General features: G+C 45.0%; 2 protein-coding genes across 16 annotated transcripts in view; one reads left to right on the top strand and one right to left on the bottom strand.

The window, feature by feature from the left end:
- POLQ (DNA polymerase theta) overlaps positions 1 to 10,732 on the top strand; it is a 61,618-nt gene extending 50,886 nt beyond the window's left edge. For all 5 annotated transcript variants that reach the window (XM_038147832.1, XM_038147842.1, XM_038147851.1 and 2 more), the window contains one exon: positions 2,541 to 10,732. In XM_038147832.1, coding sequence (XP_038003760.1) covers positions 2,541 to 2,654 — 114 coding nt within the window. In that variant the 3' untranslated portion in view covers positions 2,655 to 10,732. The remainder of the gene's footprint in view (positions 1 to 2,540) is intronic.
- Positions 6,488 to 16,926, bottom strand: part of STXBP5L (syntaxin binding protein 5 like) — a 185,812-nt gene continuing 175,373 nt past the window's right edge. For all 11 annotated transcript variants that reach the window (XM_038147882.1, XM_038147919.1, XM_038147889.1 and 8 more), the window contains 5 exons: positions 15,722 to 16,082; positions 14,596 to 14,761; positions 12,681 to 12,792; positions 12,086 to 12,306; positions 6,488 to 11,061 (listed from right to left, as the gene is read on the bottom strand). In XM_038147882.1, coding sequence (XP_038003810.1) covers positions 11,020 to 11,061; positions 12,086 to 12,306; positions 12,681 to 12,792; positions 14,596 to 14,761; positions 15,722 to 16,082 — 902 coding nt within the window. In that variant the 3' untranslated portion in view covers positions 6,488 to 11,019. The remainder of the gene's footprint in view (positions 11,062 to 12,085; positions 12,307 to 12,680; positions 12,793 to 14,595; positions 14,762 to 15,721; positions 16,083 to 16,926) is intronic.

Raw genomic sequence — 16,926 nt, 5'->3', positions numbered from 1 at the left:
GTGAAGTGGCTTAGTATTGTTGACAGGTGTAGGGGGAAGTGTTTCCTCATCTGGAGGTATTTTTGCCTTCCTGTTTATGCTCTGGTGCCTAACTCAGAACGTGCATTATAACAGCTGTGGTTTGTACTCTGTGCAGGGAAAGGAGGGTTTCTGTCCTTTTGGTCCTCGTTTCTTCTCTCCCTACCTACTTGTCTTCCTGCTAGGAGCACTGTGGTGCTGCTTGGCAGCAGGGTAGCTACAAGGAATGTGCTCTGTGGTTTTTGAGTGCCCTTAATGTCTGTGTGTGTGCTCCTCCTCCCCAAGGGCACAGGGGAGTCTCTCAGGGGCAGGTGTTTGAGCTGGATGGTGGCAGCTCAGTGTTGCCCAAGTCCTGAGCACGAGCACAGGGAGGCTCCCAGGCTGTGCTTCCATACCTTGGGATACCTTTCTTCCCCTTCTGCACTGGCACATCGCTGGTGACAAAAGGTCATCTCCTGATGGCAAGCAGTAACTCTTAGTCTGGCAGAGCTTTCAGCAGTGCTGACTGGCCTGAGCATGCATGTATATATTAATAAATATGTGCTAATAAAATTATGAAGAACATAAGTGAGTATATTTATTAATAATATCGATACGTTCATGTAAATAAAACCAAAAGGTTTGATATTTTTGTCTTGAATCTCGGCTTGAGCTTTTTCTCATTTTGCCAGCTTTGTTCAGACATCTGCTGCTTCAATCTAGGCAGGCTGTTTTTGAGACTGAAAGGCTCCTAATATTCTTCCTGTAGAAGACTGAAATCCCCTGAGTACAGGCTTTAACATCTTTAGATACTGACTCCAGTTTATCATGGTGTTCCCAGGAGAACTGGAGACAAGTGAATGGATTTGCTTATTATTTATTGTATTCTATTTATTTCATTAACTACCTCAACTTCAAGAGCAATTATTACCAGCTTTTCTAACTTCCTTTAGATGTATTTCTCCATAGATTTTTTTTCTGGGCAGTTGCTTAAACCAGCAGGCTTTCCTGTCTGCCCTGCAGCACAGCTGCTGTCCCTGGTTCTGGGTGCAGCTGCCCTAATCAGATGCTGGTGCCATGTGCTGGACTTGTGACCATTCTCAGAAAATCTCCTTCTGTATAGTTCATGTTTCTTTTGATCTGCTGGGCCCCAAACTTGATCAAGGCTGGAGTGGTTTGAATAGAGTGGAAAATTGATTTGTGTGTCATGCAAGCAACATTTTCTATGTTCCAGAATTTCATTTCATTGTTTTCTCACAGCAGTGTGCCTTGCTTAGGCCCTATTCAGTTTTTAATCTCTGATAACCCCATTTTTTTCCTGCCCAGGCAGTTATTTTTCATCCTATTTTTGAACAGTAGATTATTTCTGTCCTAATTCTCTACCCTGCTTCTTTCTACTCTGTACTTGTCTGTGCTGAATTACATCCTATTTCAAAGCACTTTTCTAGGTTATCAAGATCATTTTGAAGTGCAGTATGTAGGGGCATAGGGGTTTGGAAGACAGATCTTCCCCTAGTTCTTCATGCTGTTGTAAAGTCTTGTGCTCTGATCTCCTCAAATCCCCTCCTCCATTCCCCAGCAAAAACTATGGAGGAATTTCTATGGTGGCTACCTGTCAGCAAATTATGAAAACACATGGAAGGGTCAGAGAGCTTGAATAGTTCCTCTGCCGCCAGGGCGGCTTCTAACTGAGCTGAGGAATCACCAAAACTTCAAAGCCTCTTTTCACTCTGCTGTGGAAAGGTTCATGGGATGGGTGTGGATTGAGAGATTGATTCAAATAAGCAATCCAGGACAGGCTGGATTCTGCAGAGGTCTTGGGGGAGGAAAGGGGGTACCTCTGTCCAGGGCAGCTTTTTACAGTCAGGAGAAAAAAAAAATCCAGTCTTTTGTAATCCAAACTGCTGCAGAAAGAAATAATTTCTGGTCTCCTAACTGTGTGTTTTCTTAGGAATACTTTTGGAGAGCAGAGAACAGTTACCTCATCTGTTTACTAGAGGGCAGGAGTTGCCTAAACTAAATAGTGAGGGGGAACCTGGGCAGTATTTGTAGCACCCACGTGGAATGTGACCTGCTTTCCCGGAGGTTTATAATTTGTGATTTGCAGAGTGCTTTTCAAGCTGGCACAACGCGGAGGAGCCACCGTTCTTTGCTTCTGGCAACTTTGTTTTGTGTCTTGCTTTCAGTACCTTGAAGTTTTCAGAACAGACTCCATGAAACACTTAAGAGTCGTGCAGCTGAGTGAAAGATGAGACTCTTCAGGACTCTCAGGTGTTTAACAGAAAGTGAATCTTGGCCCCTTTTTTGAGTAATCCCAAACACTGCAGAACCAGTCACAGCTCTGTGCTGCATAAAATCTCGCTGGCTTTATGCAGTTTCTCCATTCATAAGCACTAATCAGGATTTGGTTGCGTTCCCACTGGTGGTAAGTCAGTGCTAATAAATGCAGGATAGGATTCCAGGTGCTTGTCTGCCCCAGCTATTGACAGAAACCCAGAGCACTGAAGCTGTGAGTGTGTCTGATGCCTGATGTTTTCTTCTAGGTTGCTCAGATCGTGAAACATGAGATGGAAAACGCCATCAAACTCTCAGTGAAACTGAATGTTAAGGTGAAAATTGGCCCCAGCTGGGGAAACCTGCAGGACCTGGAACTGTGACACTGCTGTATGACGTTCTCGTGCGTGAGGAGGCAGCAGGCACCATGGACTGGGCAGGGTGAAGGCCTGGGATCACCTGCAGGCGGTGTGATCCTCCTGTGCTGTGTTTCTGCTGGCAGGGTACCAAGCTGCCTTCTGGAAGGTGTGGTGGAAGCTGGTATGAGCTCACCAAGCCAAACCATCCAGAGCTCAGGCAGAGCACTGAAGTGTGTTTGAGCTGTGACATTATTAATTGTTAAAAGAAGGATATTTAAATGAATTCTGTCAAGGGTGCTTGATCTTGTATAAACCCCCAAAGCCTAATGAATTTATTACATATGAAATGAGCTGGATTACGTTATTAAAACAAGGTGCAAACATAGTTTGGCAGTGCCTGTGTATAATTGTCTAGGGCAAAAAAAGAGTCATTGTGATTGCACTTGATGTAGAATTTTGCAGGCCTTTGCCAGGATTATCTTGTACTGGATTCTGCTGATGACACTCATGTGCTTTACAGTTGGCTGGATTTCTCACTGAGCAGCTGTGCAGTGTTCACAGTGAGTGGAATCTGCGCTTGGTTGGCCTCTGACTTTTAAGAAAGCATTTTTGTGACTGACTGCTGCAATTCATCCTACTGCTACCTTGCAAACTGGCCTCAAGAGGACTATTGTTTGGAATCTCTTAGACTTAATACAAAATCACCAGCAGAAACATTTTAATGCAGCTCAATTAATTGGTTAAAAACTTCATGGCAATGCATATTTTTCTGAACAAGAAAACTATCTCAGTCTGGCCAGCTGACATGGCAGCCTTGCTGGTGCTTCAGGTCTGGTGTGTTTGAGAGGAGTCGTTACACTGTGGTGAGTGACCTCTGGCTCTTCCCTTCCTTCAGAGACCATTCTCCTAAGGAAGCCTTGCACCTGCCCCACTAAAACGTGCTCAGATTTCCTCACTCTTTGCCTCAATGTCTTTGGCTCTGACCCTATGGTGAGGCAGAAATTTTTCCTGGGAGTTTGGGCTTGTCAAGCTGAGCCGGGATCAGATCCTTCAAAAGAAGGGGCAAGGAAGGAGCTTGCAGGGAATTAATCTGCCACTATTTGGTATCTCTCCCCACTAATGCCTTCTGGTCTGGCTAAATCTCACATCACAAGTTTTCATTTCCCTTCCAGACAGTTGTGATGGTTACACAAGTTCAGCTTCTTTTGTTAACTTCACACAATGCCTGACCTTGAATTCTGTAATTTTCGTAGTCTAGCCCTTATATCTCACACGAAAGGGAGGACAAGTGCCTCCTGTCATCTTCCTTCAGCCTCTAATTATTGTATCATGTCTTTTTCTGCAGTTCCTCCCTAATGTAATCAATCTCCATCTTTCCATTCTTGCCTCCTGTGAGAAGTTTTCAAGCCCCTAATTATCCTTTCATTTCTGAACTTCTGCTGGGTCCTTTTTGAGCAGTGTACTTTTGATGTTGCTTTTTCAGCCTGATGTGAGAGGATGCACACTTGGCTTTCAGCAGCCTGAGCGGGGGCTTGGGATCGTTAACTTCAAATGCGGCGCTTTCGGCAGGGCCCTATCCTGGCATCAGAAGTAGCCAGCTCCGAGGGCTGGAGAACACAGGGAGTGTTCAGGGATGTTAATGGGGCCTCCCTACAAAAGGCTGCATCCCGGACTCTGATCCACCTCCTGCCTCTTGTGCAGCAAAACAGACACGTGGCACTGAGGCAGAGCCCCATATGAGGCTGCCTTGACTGCCCTTCTCAGCACCGTCTTGCCCTTCTTTCCTGTTCTCTATTCCACCTTACATTGAGACTTTTTTGTTTTCTTCCTGCCTGCTCTGTGCCATGGCTTTATACAACACCTGTCACCTGATGGCTGAGCTCTTTATCCACAGCATTGTCTTTTTTCTTACTTTATTAAAGCTTTTGTTATTAACGTATCCGAGCCTCGGCACCCTGGTGCCTGACCATTTGTGTGCTCTGCCTGTGAAGATGCTGCCTTGGACTCATTATCAATTCACATGGCCTCATGATTTCCTGTCCTGGGTGTCCTGCAGTGACACACCTGTGCTGCATTCCAGGCCTCACTGGGGCTGCTGTCATTTGGGCTGCTTGTTCCTTGGCACATTACAATATTTCCCTCCCACGCTGCCTTCAGAGTTTCCCGAGGATGGATCTCACACATATTTCTCAGCAAGCTCTCTAGAAGGGGGTAATGCTAATCAGTAAGGGGATTAACATGTACCCAAACTTATTTTGACTAACAAACTCAATGGGCTCATTTTAATTAAGCAGTAATTAGGAGCAAATGAGAAGATAAGAGGTAGCCACTGTGGCATTTGAGTCGTGTTACTGGGACTGGCTCTGAGCTATTTTCTGATTGCTGCTATTTACATTGCTCAATTCTGATTAGACTTTAACTCTTAGCAAGACTGAGCAGTGCCAGCAGAAGAGGGCTAAGTCAGGTAAGCACAGGCACTGTCCAGAGCTGCAAAAAAGGGTTTATGTTGTTTTCTGAAGGTGGTAAGGAGGAGCCTGGCTGCTCACACTACTTACCTGTTTTTGCCTGTGGGCTCCTTTCCTTCCACCTCTGATTGGCTGAGCCATTTTATTCAGGATCTGATAACCAGAGTGCAGGTTAGACTCAGTCTGTGTGTAGTCAGGATGGGATGCATCTGGTAGTGTTTGTTCTTCAGCTTGTTTGTGTATTTCTCCCTTCACAGCCCCTGCCAGCCTCCTGTCAGCTGGCACAGCCCGGTACAAGGACAGATGAATGCTGCAGAAGGGGTAAGAGTTCTGTTTGTTACAACTTGTTTGCAGCCTTGTCCCTTGGTGCACACAGAATTCCTACTGCAGCCCAGCCCTGCACTGCCCTTGCCTGGCTGCTGCAGCAGCAGGGATGTGCCTGCCTGCCAAAAGAAATCCGGTTGGGATGCGGTCCTGGCAAACAGCTGTGGTCACTGGGAGTGCCTTGTGCTCACACGATGGGAACCTGCAGGACCCAGCTCCTCACAGGGACAGCCTGTCCCCTGGGCCTGCTGAGCAGCCTGGTCTGGTTGGTTCCCATCTCCTTTCTGCTCAAAATGACTCAAATGTGCATTCAGCTGGCTACTGGTACGGGGCAGAACTTGCCCAGCCTTGGTAGCAGGAACTCAAACCTTTGATGTTTGCTGCAGCCTCTTGGTCCTTTTCCTCACATGCAGACCACAGCTTGGATTGCTTTGGTCTTTCTGCTGCAGCTTTCCTTTTCTAAAACCCTGGCTACTGGAAGTGGTGACGGGCAGGTGACACATAATGACACTGGTAATCTGATCTGCTTTGGTCCTTTTGCTTTTCTCCCGTGCTGCTTGCATGTCATGGAGAGAGATGTACATGGCTGACAAGAGGGAGACGGGAGCTCAGCACCTTTGGCTGACATTTGGAGCTTCTCCTGGCAGAGCCATTCAGAGGGGCTGCTGGGAAGAGCCCTTACACTGAGCTCACTCCTGCCCTTCCCAGAGCTCAGCCTGTGGGTGGCTGCGCTCACCCTGAAGTGGGAGGGACAGGAAAGGCTCTTGGTTAGCTGGTAGCCCTGGTCCAAGGCTGGGAACATTCCCGGGGTTGGTATGGCAGTCAGGAGCTCTGTGTGAGCCTCCCTGCCATGGAGCATGGGAACGTCAGCTGGGCATGGGTTCTGTCCTGGCAGGAGCTGCTGGAGGAAGGGAAGTGACCATCCCCACCCCAGCAACAACCATGACTGCAATTTTTGTATTCCTAACGAGAAGTGAAAACTCCAACCAAAGGCTTTACACAAACCATGCACCTTTGAAATACTATAAGGAATGTAGAAGTTGGAAAAAAAAGAGATTACACCAACTAGTATCAATTCTTTCCTTTATTTTCTTTCCCTCTGTCTTGTTTTTTAATTTTTTTTTTATTTTTTGGTTGTTAATGGGGGCTTGAGACAGCCTCACTTTAAGATGCCTTAGCTTTGTGATACTGATTTAGGATACCTGTGGAAACAGGACATGGTTAGCACAGGAGTGTGTGGTTCACCCCAGATCAGCCTTCGTCCTGAGAGACAGGTAATGACTCATTAACAAACCACACACATACTCAGCCCACATTTCCTTGACACTGAATCTGAATATTTGTTGCTATTTAAAAAAGTACAATGTTTGATTTGTTGATTTAATCACAAAACAAAACACATGAATGGAAACACTCATTTACATGACTATTGCTTATACACCTAAGAGGAAGAGTTGACTACGAATGTCCACAGCAGTTCCTTCATGAGAGAGAGCGTGCTCTTACCAGAGCCTGCCAAGGCAGAGAAACATTCAAGGCTGAAATATGCTGTGCTTGAATTCACCTCTGGGCTATGGAAAAGGATGGATGGGAGAGGGCTGGGCTATTTGATGGGGCTTTGCCTGTGCTGCAACACACACAGTTTGTAAATGAAGGAGAGCTGAGGCTGGATGCAGCTCTGGAGTGGTTTCTATGGAAAAAAAAAAGAAGCTTTCTATGCCCACCTGCATTATGCACGCACTGTGGTGTGAAAAGGATTCTGGAAAAGGAGTATAAACTGTTTTAGAAGAGGATTTATGTGATAATTTTATACAATACATGTAGTAAATAGAGTATTTTTGTTACACATTTTTGTAACAGTCCTGGTGCTGTGGGGAATGACTAATTGATGTAGATAGTTGAACTGCAGAACTGTAAAAAAACTTAAACCCCCTCCCCCCAGATAATTACAGAAAACAAAACCTGATTCTCAAAATTTCAATTGTCATGTCTTTTAATTCAAGGTTTGCAACTGAAGTTAAAGCTCTAGGAATAGATTTATTTTTTTATTAATAAATAAAGTAGCTTGTACTTCATTGAAGACTTGCCAACTCTGCAGACTTATAAATAATCTAATTTGATGCATTTTTTCTGTCTATCTACAGCACTAGACATAAGATTACAAACATCTGGTCAAACCCAAAGGTGTGTGTGCTGTTGGAAGTTCTGTGTAACTGGTTTTGGATCAGATTGTGACAGAGCTCCTGGAGAGAAGAACGTGAGAGAACAAAGTATCTAAATGAACAAACAGCATTTAAAACAGAACTAATTTTTCCAGCCAGTCTGGCCTGGGGTAGCTGAGGATTGCGAGGCTGAAGAGACATCTAAGCTTGGGATTTTGCTTGAGGTGGTGCTGTCTGAGTGGGAAAGGTGAAAGCACAGAAAGATTTCAACATCCAGTGACAGCCAATGTCCTTGATTTTCCTCCAGCCAGTCACAGTCCTACAGTCCTTCTCAGAGTCAGATGCTGTGCTCCTCACTGGGAATGCTGCAGCTCCATGCCTGTCACTCACAGCCTTGAGCGGCGTGCAGGGCAAGCCTTGCAAAAATCCCACACTCCCCCTCATTTCACAATAAATCACCCAGGCAAGAGTTTTTCCTCCCTCATTGAACTTTTTAAGTGATGGGTTTTTTCCACATACATGGTAAATCTTGATAGAAGGCATTTAACAGTGTGCACTAACAAACTTATACAACATATACATTACATATATATATTATATATATAGAATGTTCTATATACAAACATATACAACTTTTTAGATCTCTACAGACTACAAGAAAATTGATAATTATAGTCACAAGTGGTGAATTTAACAGAAATTGTAATTGGTAACTGTCTGAAAATATGTAAAATATGTAAGAGTGGAAAGCTGTGACCTGATGGGGAGAACTAAAGAAAAGTTGCTTAAAAGTTTAGCATTAAAAATTTTAAGTTTGAGGGCTGCTAAATTCTCATTTCTCTGTTGCATAAAAATGCAAATGGAAATCTACTGGCAGGTTTTTTTTCACCCTGGTGTTAAAGTAGAGGCTGTTGGCAGCCAGAGTCAGTTGGGCCTTGTGTAAAGACTTGTTGAGGACACTTTTCTCTCTGGGTGAGCTGCAGTGATCAGCAGTCAGAAGGTGCTCTTAAGTTTTCTTCAAAGATCCCATGATTCCAATCAGCCTCTGGGGCTGCTTCTGACTGCCACACACCAGGGGAGAATGGAAAATAAGCTGGCTGCTGGACACTTTGAATGCTGCCCTAAATGATTTTGTTGCCCAGAGACAGTGGGTTTGGATTATAGGCCAGAGCACAGGCCCAGTGAATGCAGGTTTGAACTGAAGATCAAATTGCCATAATGTTCTCCTTTATTTCTCTTTCTTGATGCCTGCTTAGAGCAGTGCTTCCTCACAGGCACAAGTGGTTACTTCTGTGACCCAGCCCCTGGAAGGAATTCCCCAACCCAGTTCCTACTGTCATCAGATTGGCAAGTTTGGCAATCTTTACACACATGCACACAGAGAAATCCTCTTGGGTCACGGACAGCTCCAGTTCCTTAGCTCTCACCAGAAACCCAGGCATTGCTCAGGCTTTGTCCTTTTCCCCTGCAAGTTTCTACAGTTCTGACAACACAGAACAGTTTCTCCTGTGCCAGAGGAACTTGTGGAGTTTCATTCCCAGTTGAGCTAGACCTGTCAGGGCCATCATTTTGATTTTGGCTACAGCAAAGTGTAAAAATCCTGTAAATCATGCAATTCTGTTCTGCTACAATGGGAATTTAAAACTTAACACCTCAAATCTCTTCCAACCCTTTAACTTGTGCAGTGGGCCAATTGTGAGGCCAGACTTGTGGATGGTACAACTTCCTGGGCTGTATTTTATTGTAGGTAAAGGAAGGAGAAGATGCCTTTGAGAGGGATCATCTGAACACTGCCATGATACAAACACCAGTGAAATCAAGGTCTAGGTGGGAGTGGGATGGTGCCTGTCTCCATCAGTGTCCATTAGGATTCCTTGAAGATACAGAAGGTGTTACACCTCTTCAAAAGAAAAATTTTAAAGGCTGTTTTTCCAGCTTTTTCTCATATTCTTTTTTATAATTTGAAACTATGTCCAGACACATGAAAACAAGGCTTCAGTGCCTTGTTTCCAAGCCAATCTTGGAAAATTTTTTAACCTAAGAGTTGACTTGTGTGGCAGTGAGTCTTGTAGGATAGGGTGGAGCACTCCAACAGGATAGGCAATAATCCAGCTTACTGTTCTCTTCTGTGGCTGCAGGTTGCAGAGTTTCCTGCAGCATTCACTGCAAAAACCGAACAAGCCACTCTGAAGCAGAGGCAAATTACTTTTAGCAGTGTGAGCAGAGTATAAATTGCCATTCACCCATGGTGTCACTTTATATCTGTGTTCCATATATATGTTGACAATGGTTTTCTATGCTCCTCCCTGGCCCACTGTGTAGTGTTCCTGCTCTAATCTCTCTTTCTGTCACAGGTTTTGGGGGGGTTTCTGTGCAGGCCCCCTCTTATAACTTCAGCTGAGCACTTAAACTGCTCTGCAAGCTGCTAAGCAGCCCCTGTGAGCAGTGCTTGATGGGACTGTGGTTTCCCATCCTGCCTTTCCTAACTTGAAGAAATGCTTTCCAAAGCTGGTTTTCTATTCCTGTTACTGGGAAATAAGGCAACCAAGTGATACAGACTCCATGGGGATGAAAAGTGCCACAGCCCCCACTTCAAGGAGAACAGATGAATCTAGAGCACATTTTAAAAATTATACATTAGGATGATGTTTCATGTGCTCTGAATTTCAAATAAACCATCTATGCACATGTCTTAATGATCTTTTTAGATAGTGCCTGTCCAGCTACCTGCAAAATCATTAGATTTTGGGGATAGGATTTTAAATTTAATTATTTTTCTGGTAGGAGTTAAAGAGCACTGCCTCAAGCAAGGCTTTTCAAAGGAAATAAATAGCAGATAAGAAAATGCAGCTCAACTCATTTTTTTTGTGGAGAACAGTAGCAAACATGCTTGAAATGTCCTGGCTTTTCATAATGTAAATTTTAAAAAATAAATATTTTTGTCATTTAAGGTGTTTTTTCTTCTTTTTTTTTTCTTTTTTTTTTTTCTCAGAATAGAAATAAATCCCATTTTTCTTCGGTCACAACATGCTTCCTTTTTCTCTTTTTTTTTTTTTTTTAAGTTGGCAATTAGTCATGCAAAGTTTTATAAGTGCATTAACATTCGAGTTTGTACAGAGTATTTTTAACCAGACGCACTCCCCACAGTTCATACCTACTGCTTCTGAAAAACTACATGCCACAGTGATGGTTGAGTTCCTTTTGGGAAAAAGTTGGCCACCCCAAGAGTGAGCTGTTGGAAAGACCCTCATGATTCCAGCTTTCATCCCACAGTCTGCAAAATTTCTCCTTGACGTCCACTGTGATGAATCCAATAACAGTAACAGGAAAACATCTTCTAGGAGAAAAAATTGTCTCTGGCCAGTGACTGGTAGATCTGGGAATAAAGGCTGCTTCCCTGAACAGTGTTCTTAATAAAGCCACAAGCACTTTGAAAGTCTAAAACTGGTACCACTTTTTGTCCTTGTATTTGAGCATCACCTATAGAGATGGGGGAAAAAAACCAAACAAATGGCAATCAAACACCACCCTCCATATCAGAGACCACACATGACCTAGGCCCATTAACTGTCAAACTTCAGGATTAATAAATGCAGAACAATGCAATACTTCACTAACAATGTCAGCCACTGAGATCTCAGTCTCACTGGATCTCAGTCCACTGAGATCTCACATTTAATTTCATAGTTATTACATTTAAAAAGCATTTCCTGCTATTGCTGGTTTTAGAAGATTTTCCCTGAGGAACTTTGACTACTTTTCTTCTTCAAAAATTAAAGGAACTTGCTTTCTATAGGAATAAAAAGACACTTCTCTATGGAGCATAGTAGATATGCCCTGACTGTATAAACTTCTTGCAATTCAGGGCACATTCTTTCTGCCTCTCACTAACAAAAGCCAATAAAAATGTAAAGGTTTTGTCCGGAGATGTGATGCACATTAAATGAAAAACGTGCATTTTGGGGAGTATGCTTTGATGTTGTTTTATCTTCAAAAAAAAATCATTTTAATTTTCCCAGTCTTAACAGCGTGGGATGGAAGCTATTCCTATTCCTGGCAAGGCCTATTCTATATAACAGTACCACAGGGCTGTGCTAGTAATGTTCTCCTCTTCCATGTAAGATCTGTAAAGGTTCCTCTACACTCATCCACCTACCTCTTTTCTGCCCTACTGCATGGATGTGCTGCATTAAGTGGCTTAAAAAAACAAACCATAACAAATTAGTGAGAAAGGCAAGATGAGAAATGCCATGCTCTAAATTCAGAGCTAACAATGGATGCTCATTTCTGGAAACGTGAAAAGAAGGGGTGTGTTTATTTTTGGCATTCTGATAGTTTGGGAGCAGGAACCCACAGAATGCTGTGCCAGCTGACATGAGCACACCTCCAACACCATGACTGAGGGAAGGGAGAGAAGGGCACTTGGCTTTCCCAAAGAGAAGCACAGGCTGGGTCACAGGGTTGGCAGTTTGCAGTTGCAGGGTGGGGGTGCCAGGGCTCCTACCTCGTGTGCATGTTTGGAGAACGCCTCTGCGCTGGCCATCATGCTGGCAGTCCTTTCATCCAGCTCGCCCAGCTTCTGTCCCCTCTCGTCCAGGGCGATGCGCGCACGAGTCAGGTCCCCAATGACCCCACCCGCGGCTCCTCTCACACCTTCAATCCCACCGGATCCAGGGATGTGCTGGGCGAGGCTGCGCGAGGCTTTTCCTGCCGTGGCCTCGCCAACTGCAAAGGAGAAATGGACAGAGAGACAGGGATGAACTCCTGGCCTGGCTCTGTCAGTGCTCCCCCATCTTGAGCTGCCTCCTTGCAGCAGTGACACCATTTGAGGGGCAGGTGGCACATCTGGAAGGCTTTGCTCTGCCACCACCACATCTGCAGTGCAATCATGTGCCCCCCACTCAGCTGATCAAAAGAAGCTGCCAAGGTGAAGCAGTTATGGAATGGAAGACAAGGACCCTCCCCTTCCCCCACTAGGTCAGCTTTCTCTTTTGATCAATCATCTAAATCTTGTGTACTGCTCCATTCCTAGATGACAAGGGCAGAGGATCTCAAGAATGAATTTCTGCCCAAAAGCCCCCAAGCAATAAATTACTCACAAAGCTCCTCCCTGTCAAAAGCTTGTCCACTTCCTCCAAAAAGTCCTTTGAGGAAGCCTCTGTTTTGGGCTTCTGGTGTTTCCACAGGAGTAAACAAATCCCCAAGCATGTCCTAGTAAAGCCAGAAAAAAGTCCATGTGAAAGGTTAGTGAGGTGAAAGAGGTTCTAGGTGTTTTCTTGATTTTCATTAACAAGCACAGGCACTGGACCTAATCAACCAGTTTTAAAAGAGTCTGTTGTGTGACCAGTATGGTGCAGGTAATATTTGTGTATTCTGACAAATGCTTGGGCTGACTAGACTCACTCATGCTTTCAAAGGGACTTGGTTTGTCACTACCCAGTCCCATGTTTGTTACTAGAGGAAAAAACCTGCAGTTAATACAGAATGAAAATACCAGTGATAAGGTCACATTTTGCTTAGAAACAGCAGAGGTGACACTATAATTGAATAAACAATTGCTTGTGTATTATGTATTTTGCTTTAGTGATTGCCCAGCCAGGCTGGGCAGTCACTCTGCTTTCTTTTTATAGCACACCTGAGTTCAACGCTTGCTAGCAATTCAAAGTTTGGTGGTTTGTCATTTGTTGATTTTTTTCCTCTTCAAACAAAATTCATTACCTTCCTACAACCTTCCCCCACCCCATTAGTGTGCCATCAGCATTGCTAAATAAGCACATCTGCTGTCGGCACTGCTCTGGTGCCACATCTTGGAACAGTCACTCCGAACAAATGTCAGGCTCAGATCTATTTGCAGCAGTATTAGGAAAAGCAGGCTCTCTGGAAAACTGATGGGAAAAGTGTGCAGTCCCATTAGTGTTTGAAACCAGAGGGCTGTGTGTACTGAGAAGAGTTTCTGCCCTGTTGCTCAGCTCTGTGTTTGCTCAGCCAAGCCTCAGCAGGCAGATCCAACTGCTGTGCTGCTCACAGCGCTCGCTCCTGGGGGCTGAGTGCGAGGACAGCGCTGTGACTCACAGCCACTGCTCCTCTGCACAGTCACCTGCTCTGGGGAGAAAAATTACTGCAGCCCTTGGAGCCTAATGGAGCTCTCATGCAGCCCAGCTTTGTTTTCCCAAGTAGCAGGTGATACTGGCTCTTGTGCTTTCTGTACACACATAATGACCATGCAAACCTTCTTCTGCCTAAAAGCCAAGATAAAGGCAGCCATGGTCCAGCAATACAGAGAAGCAAGGGCTCAATTTCCCTTTGCTTGGTAGCTGCATGGTGCTGTTAAGGCTGGTGAAAAAAACAATTTAGCTTGTAACAACTTCTTGCTGTAGGTCCACAGTCTAAGATGCATCGGTCAAACCTTTAGATTATTTTAAAATCCGCTCCTTGCAGAATAATCTCCTCTCTGGTGCACAAAAGCTGGTGTGCAATGCTCCCTCCTCAAAGTGCCTTTTCAGACTTGAGACAGACAGTGCTGTGATGTGAGTTGAGCAGCTCAGCACATGTTATTCCCTAGGGCATAATGAGTGCTGGCAGGACCATTTCTTTTATACTTCCATTCTGGTTCACTGCTAATTATATAACCCAGAACTTATTCCCCCTCCTTTTTTTTTCTTCCTTTTATTACTCATGTTTCTCCCTGTAACCTCTCACAATTCCTTCTCCTCAGTAAATGACATTTTTATTTGCATTTTCATTGTAAAATAACCAAACCAAACCAGCCCATCTCTAACATTGTAAAGACTTTTTGCGCAGGAGCAGGTGAGAGTGCATGAAAAAGCTCAAGGAACAACAGAGCTGCTGACCTCTCTCTCTTGCTCTGGCATCATTCAGTCAGGGCAAGTGGAGAGGAACAGATCGATCTGTCCTGCCCCTGCAGCACTGTCCTTATCAGGGCCAGTTTACTCCTGATGAGTGAGGCCACCATCCCTCCCACACACAGGCACCAGGGTGAGGTGTGAACTTTACCTGCAGGTTGTCACACATCTCCTGGCTGTACGTCAGGCGCTGGATCTCTGTGGGAGAGCTCAGGTACAAAGCCTGCCCTTCGTTAGTGAAACAAAAGGTCCGTGCTATCCTCATGTCTGTGACAGGCAAATAGTTGATGTCCAGCAGCGGGCGAAGGCTGGGCAAGCTGAAGACAAGCAGATTCCCAGGTTAGTCACCAGCTGCCACACATGGTACACCTGCTCTGTGCCTGCATTTTAAACCAACACTTCACTTTATGCTCTTCATAACTGCAGCAGTTAAAGTACAGGTCTAAGCTGAAAAATTCTGCCATAAAAATGCTGCATTCCCATTGGATTTTGTTTGCTTGCATGGAGAAGTTTCAGCTGCCTTGCCTCCATGGCCCTAAGGCTTCTGCTTCTGTCTGGATAGGGGATGTGCATGTGGCACGGGATGGCTTGTGCCACATGGCTGGGTCGCTTGCAGGGCAAGGCCTGCAGGGACATCTGTAGGAAAGGGCCTGCCAGGGCCCGGCTTCCACCCTGTGGACAAAGGCTCCAGCATTGCCTTTGCTGTCCTCCAGCTCCCCGTGGTTTGCTGTTCTGGGCAGTACTTTGCCAAATTTCAATGGCCTGGCCAGGGAAACAGGGAGCAGCAAGGTGAAGGTACAACTACAGGGCTACTGCACAGTCAGCTCCCGGGGGCAGGGGACAAGGACAGGGAACCAAGTGCTCTGAACAGAAAAGCTACAGAAGTGCCAAGAGTGGGACTTGGTACTTCACAAAGGTTAAACAGAACCCTTTCTATGGCTGAGTTTTATACTTCTCTATACCTGACCCACCATAACTGGGCAAAATTATTAGGGCTTTCTTTTATCATAGTTAAAAATCACCAGCCATCAACTGTCACAGGTAGGGGATTACTAGAAAACACTAGGAGCTTGCTTTACTGTGCACCTGCCTGCCTTAACTCCCCACATGGGGACAAGCCAAGGATCAGATATGGCTGCATCAAGGCAGGGAATTAAACACACCCACCAGGGAGTTGATGCAGAGCATCAGGCACTCTGGAGCAAACACAAGTGGAATATGACAGCACTGTGCCACCTCTTTGCTTAGTTTTGCCACAAGATTAGTTAGATAAGTACCTCAGTGTCATGATGTGCCCATTAGCACAAAAGCACGCCAGACAGACGCTGTTACAGAGGGTGACCACATCTGCTCGCAATAAAAAGGACGTTTCGGTGATGTTGTGGACATAAAGACATGTTTGGGAAGGCAATGAGAAGACTTTGGCTTGTTTTTCTGAACAAATGACTGCAAATTGATGATCACCCATATCCTGGGAGGAGGAAGGGGAATGCATGACAAGTTTCCTTTTCCTTGTTTTGTCACCGTCATCAGCACTGTGTGGATCCCTCCATACTTCATAGGGCTGATGTGTCAATGTCCCCATGCAGTCCAAGCACGCGAAGGTCAGCACGGCTCCCTTCAGTGTCAGGACGGTGCCTGCAGAACAGAATTTCCTCTCACTGGCACCACAAACAGACTGCTTGTCAGCACAGCACAGCTGGCACCCAGCTTTTGTAAACACAGCACACGCATTAATCCAGCCAAGGTGACAAGGCGTGCTTGCTCAGTTCTTTCTGACCACGTGAAAAGGTGAACAAACAGCCTGCCAGTACTGGAAAGGTCTTCGGCAGCTGATATCTATAATGATGGATGTAATAATTAAAGATGGCCTGTTGTTTATCTCAACATTATACTAGTAGAATATTTATTCCTCAGCAGTAAAATTGCTCCAAGTCTGGTGACCTTCCAGCATTGTTTTTCTAAACAAACTGGGGGTGGGAAACCTCTGCTTCTGTGCATTCTCCATTTTTTGTCCATTTTTTAAGCACATGCTGCCTCTCCTCAGACCTGACCTCTCAGCCCTCTGTTCTCTCTGCTACACCATCTGTCACTCACTTAGCCAAGGATCTCTCCTGGTACAGCAACCTGCCAACATTTTTGTTTCCTTTCCTGAACACCCTTCTGCTTGTCTGCAGCTTTCTGATACTGAGACAGCCAAACTGCTTGCAGAATCCCAGACAGAATTGTAAAGAGGACTGTAATTTCACAATATGAAGGAGCTCTGGTCCCCACAAGAAACATGTAATTTTGCCTGTTACACAAGGCAATCTTTGGAATTAACACAACCAAAATGTCTCAGTCCATGAAGCTGTTGGTCCCTCATGAGCATCTTTACCTGTGTGCCCTCCACTCAGTGAGTGACCACTGCTTGATTTTTTTTACACTTCTGCCCAAAAGGCCACACAAAATCATGCAGTTATTGCCCCATTGTACCAAGACC

This window comes from Motacilla alba, chromosome 1 (assembly GCF_015832195.1).
Source record: "Motacilla alba alba isolate MOTALB_02 chromosome 1, Motacilla_alba_V1.0_pri, whole genome shotgun sequence".
Lineage (NCBI taxonomy): Eukaryota > Metazoa > Chordata > Aves > Passeriformes > Motacillidae > Motacilla > Motacilla alba.
The sequence above is the reverse complement of the archived record's forward strand: the minus strand, read 5'-3'. Positions and strand labels throughout refer to the sequence as shown.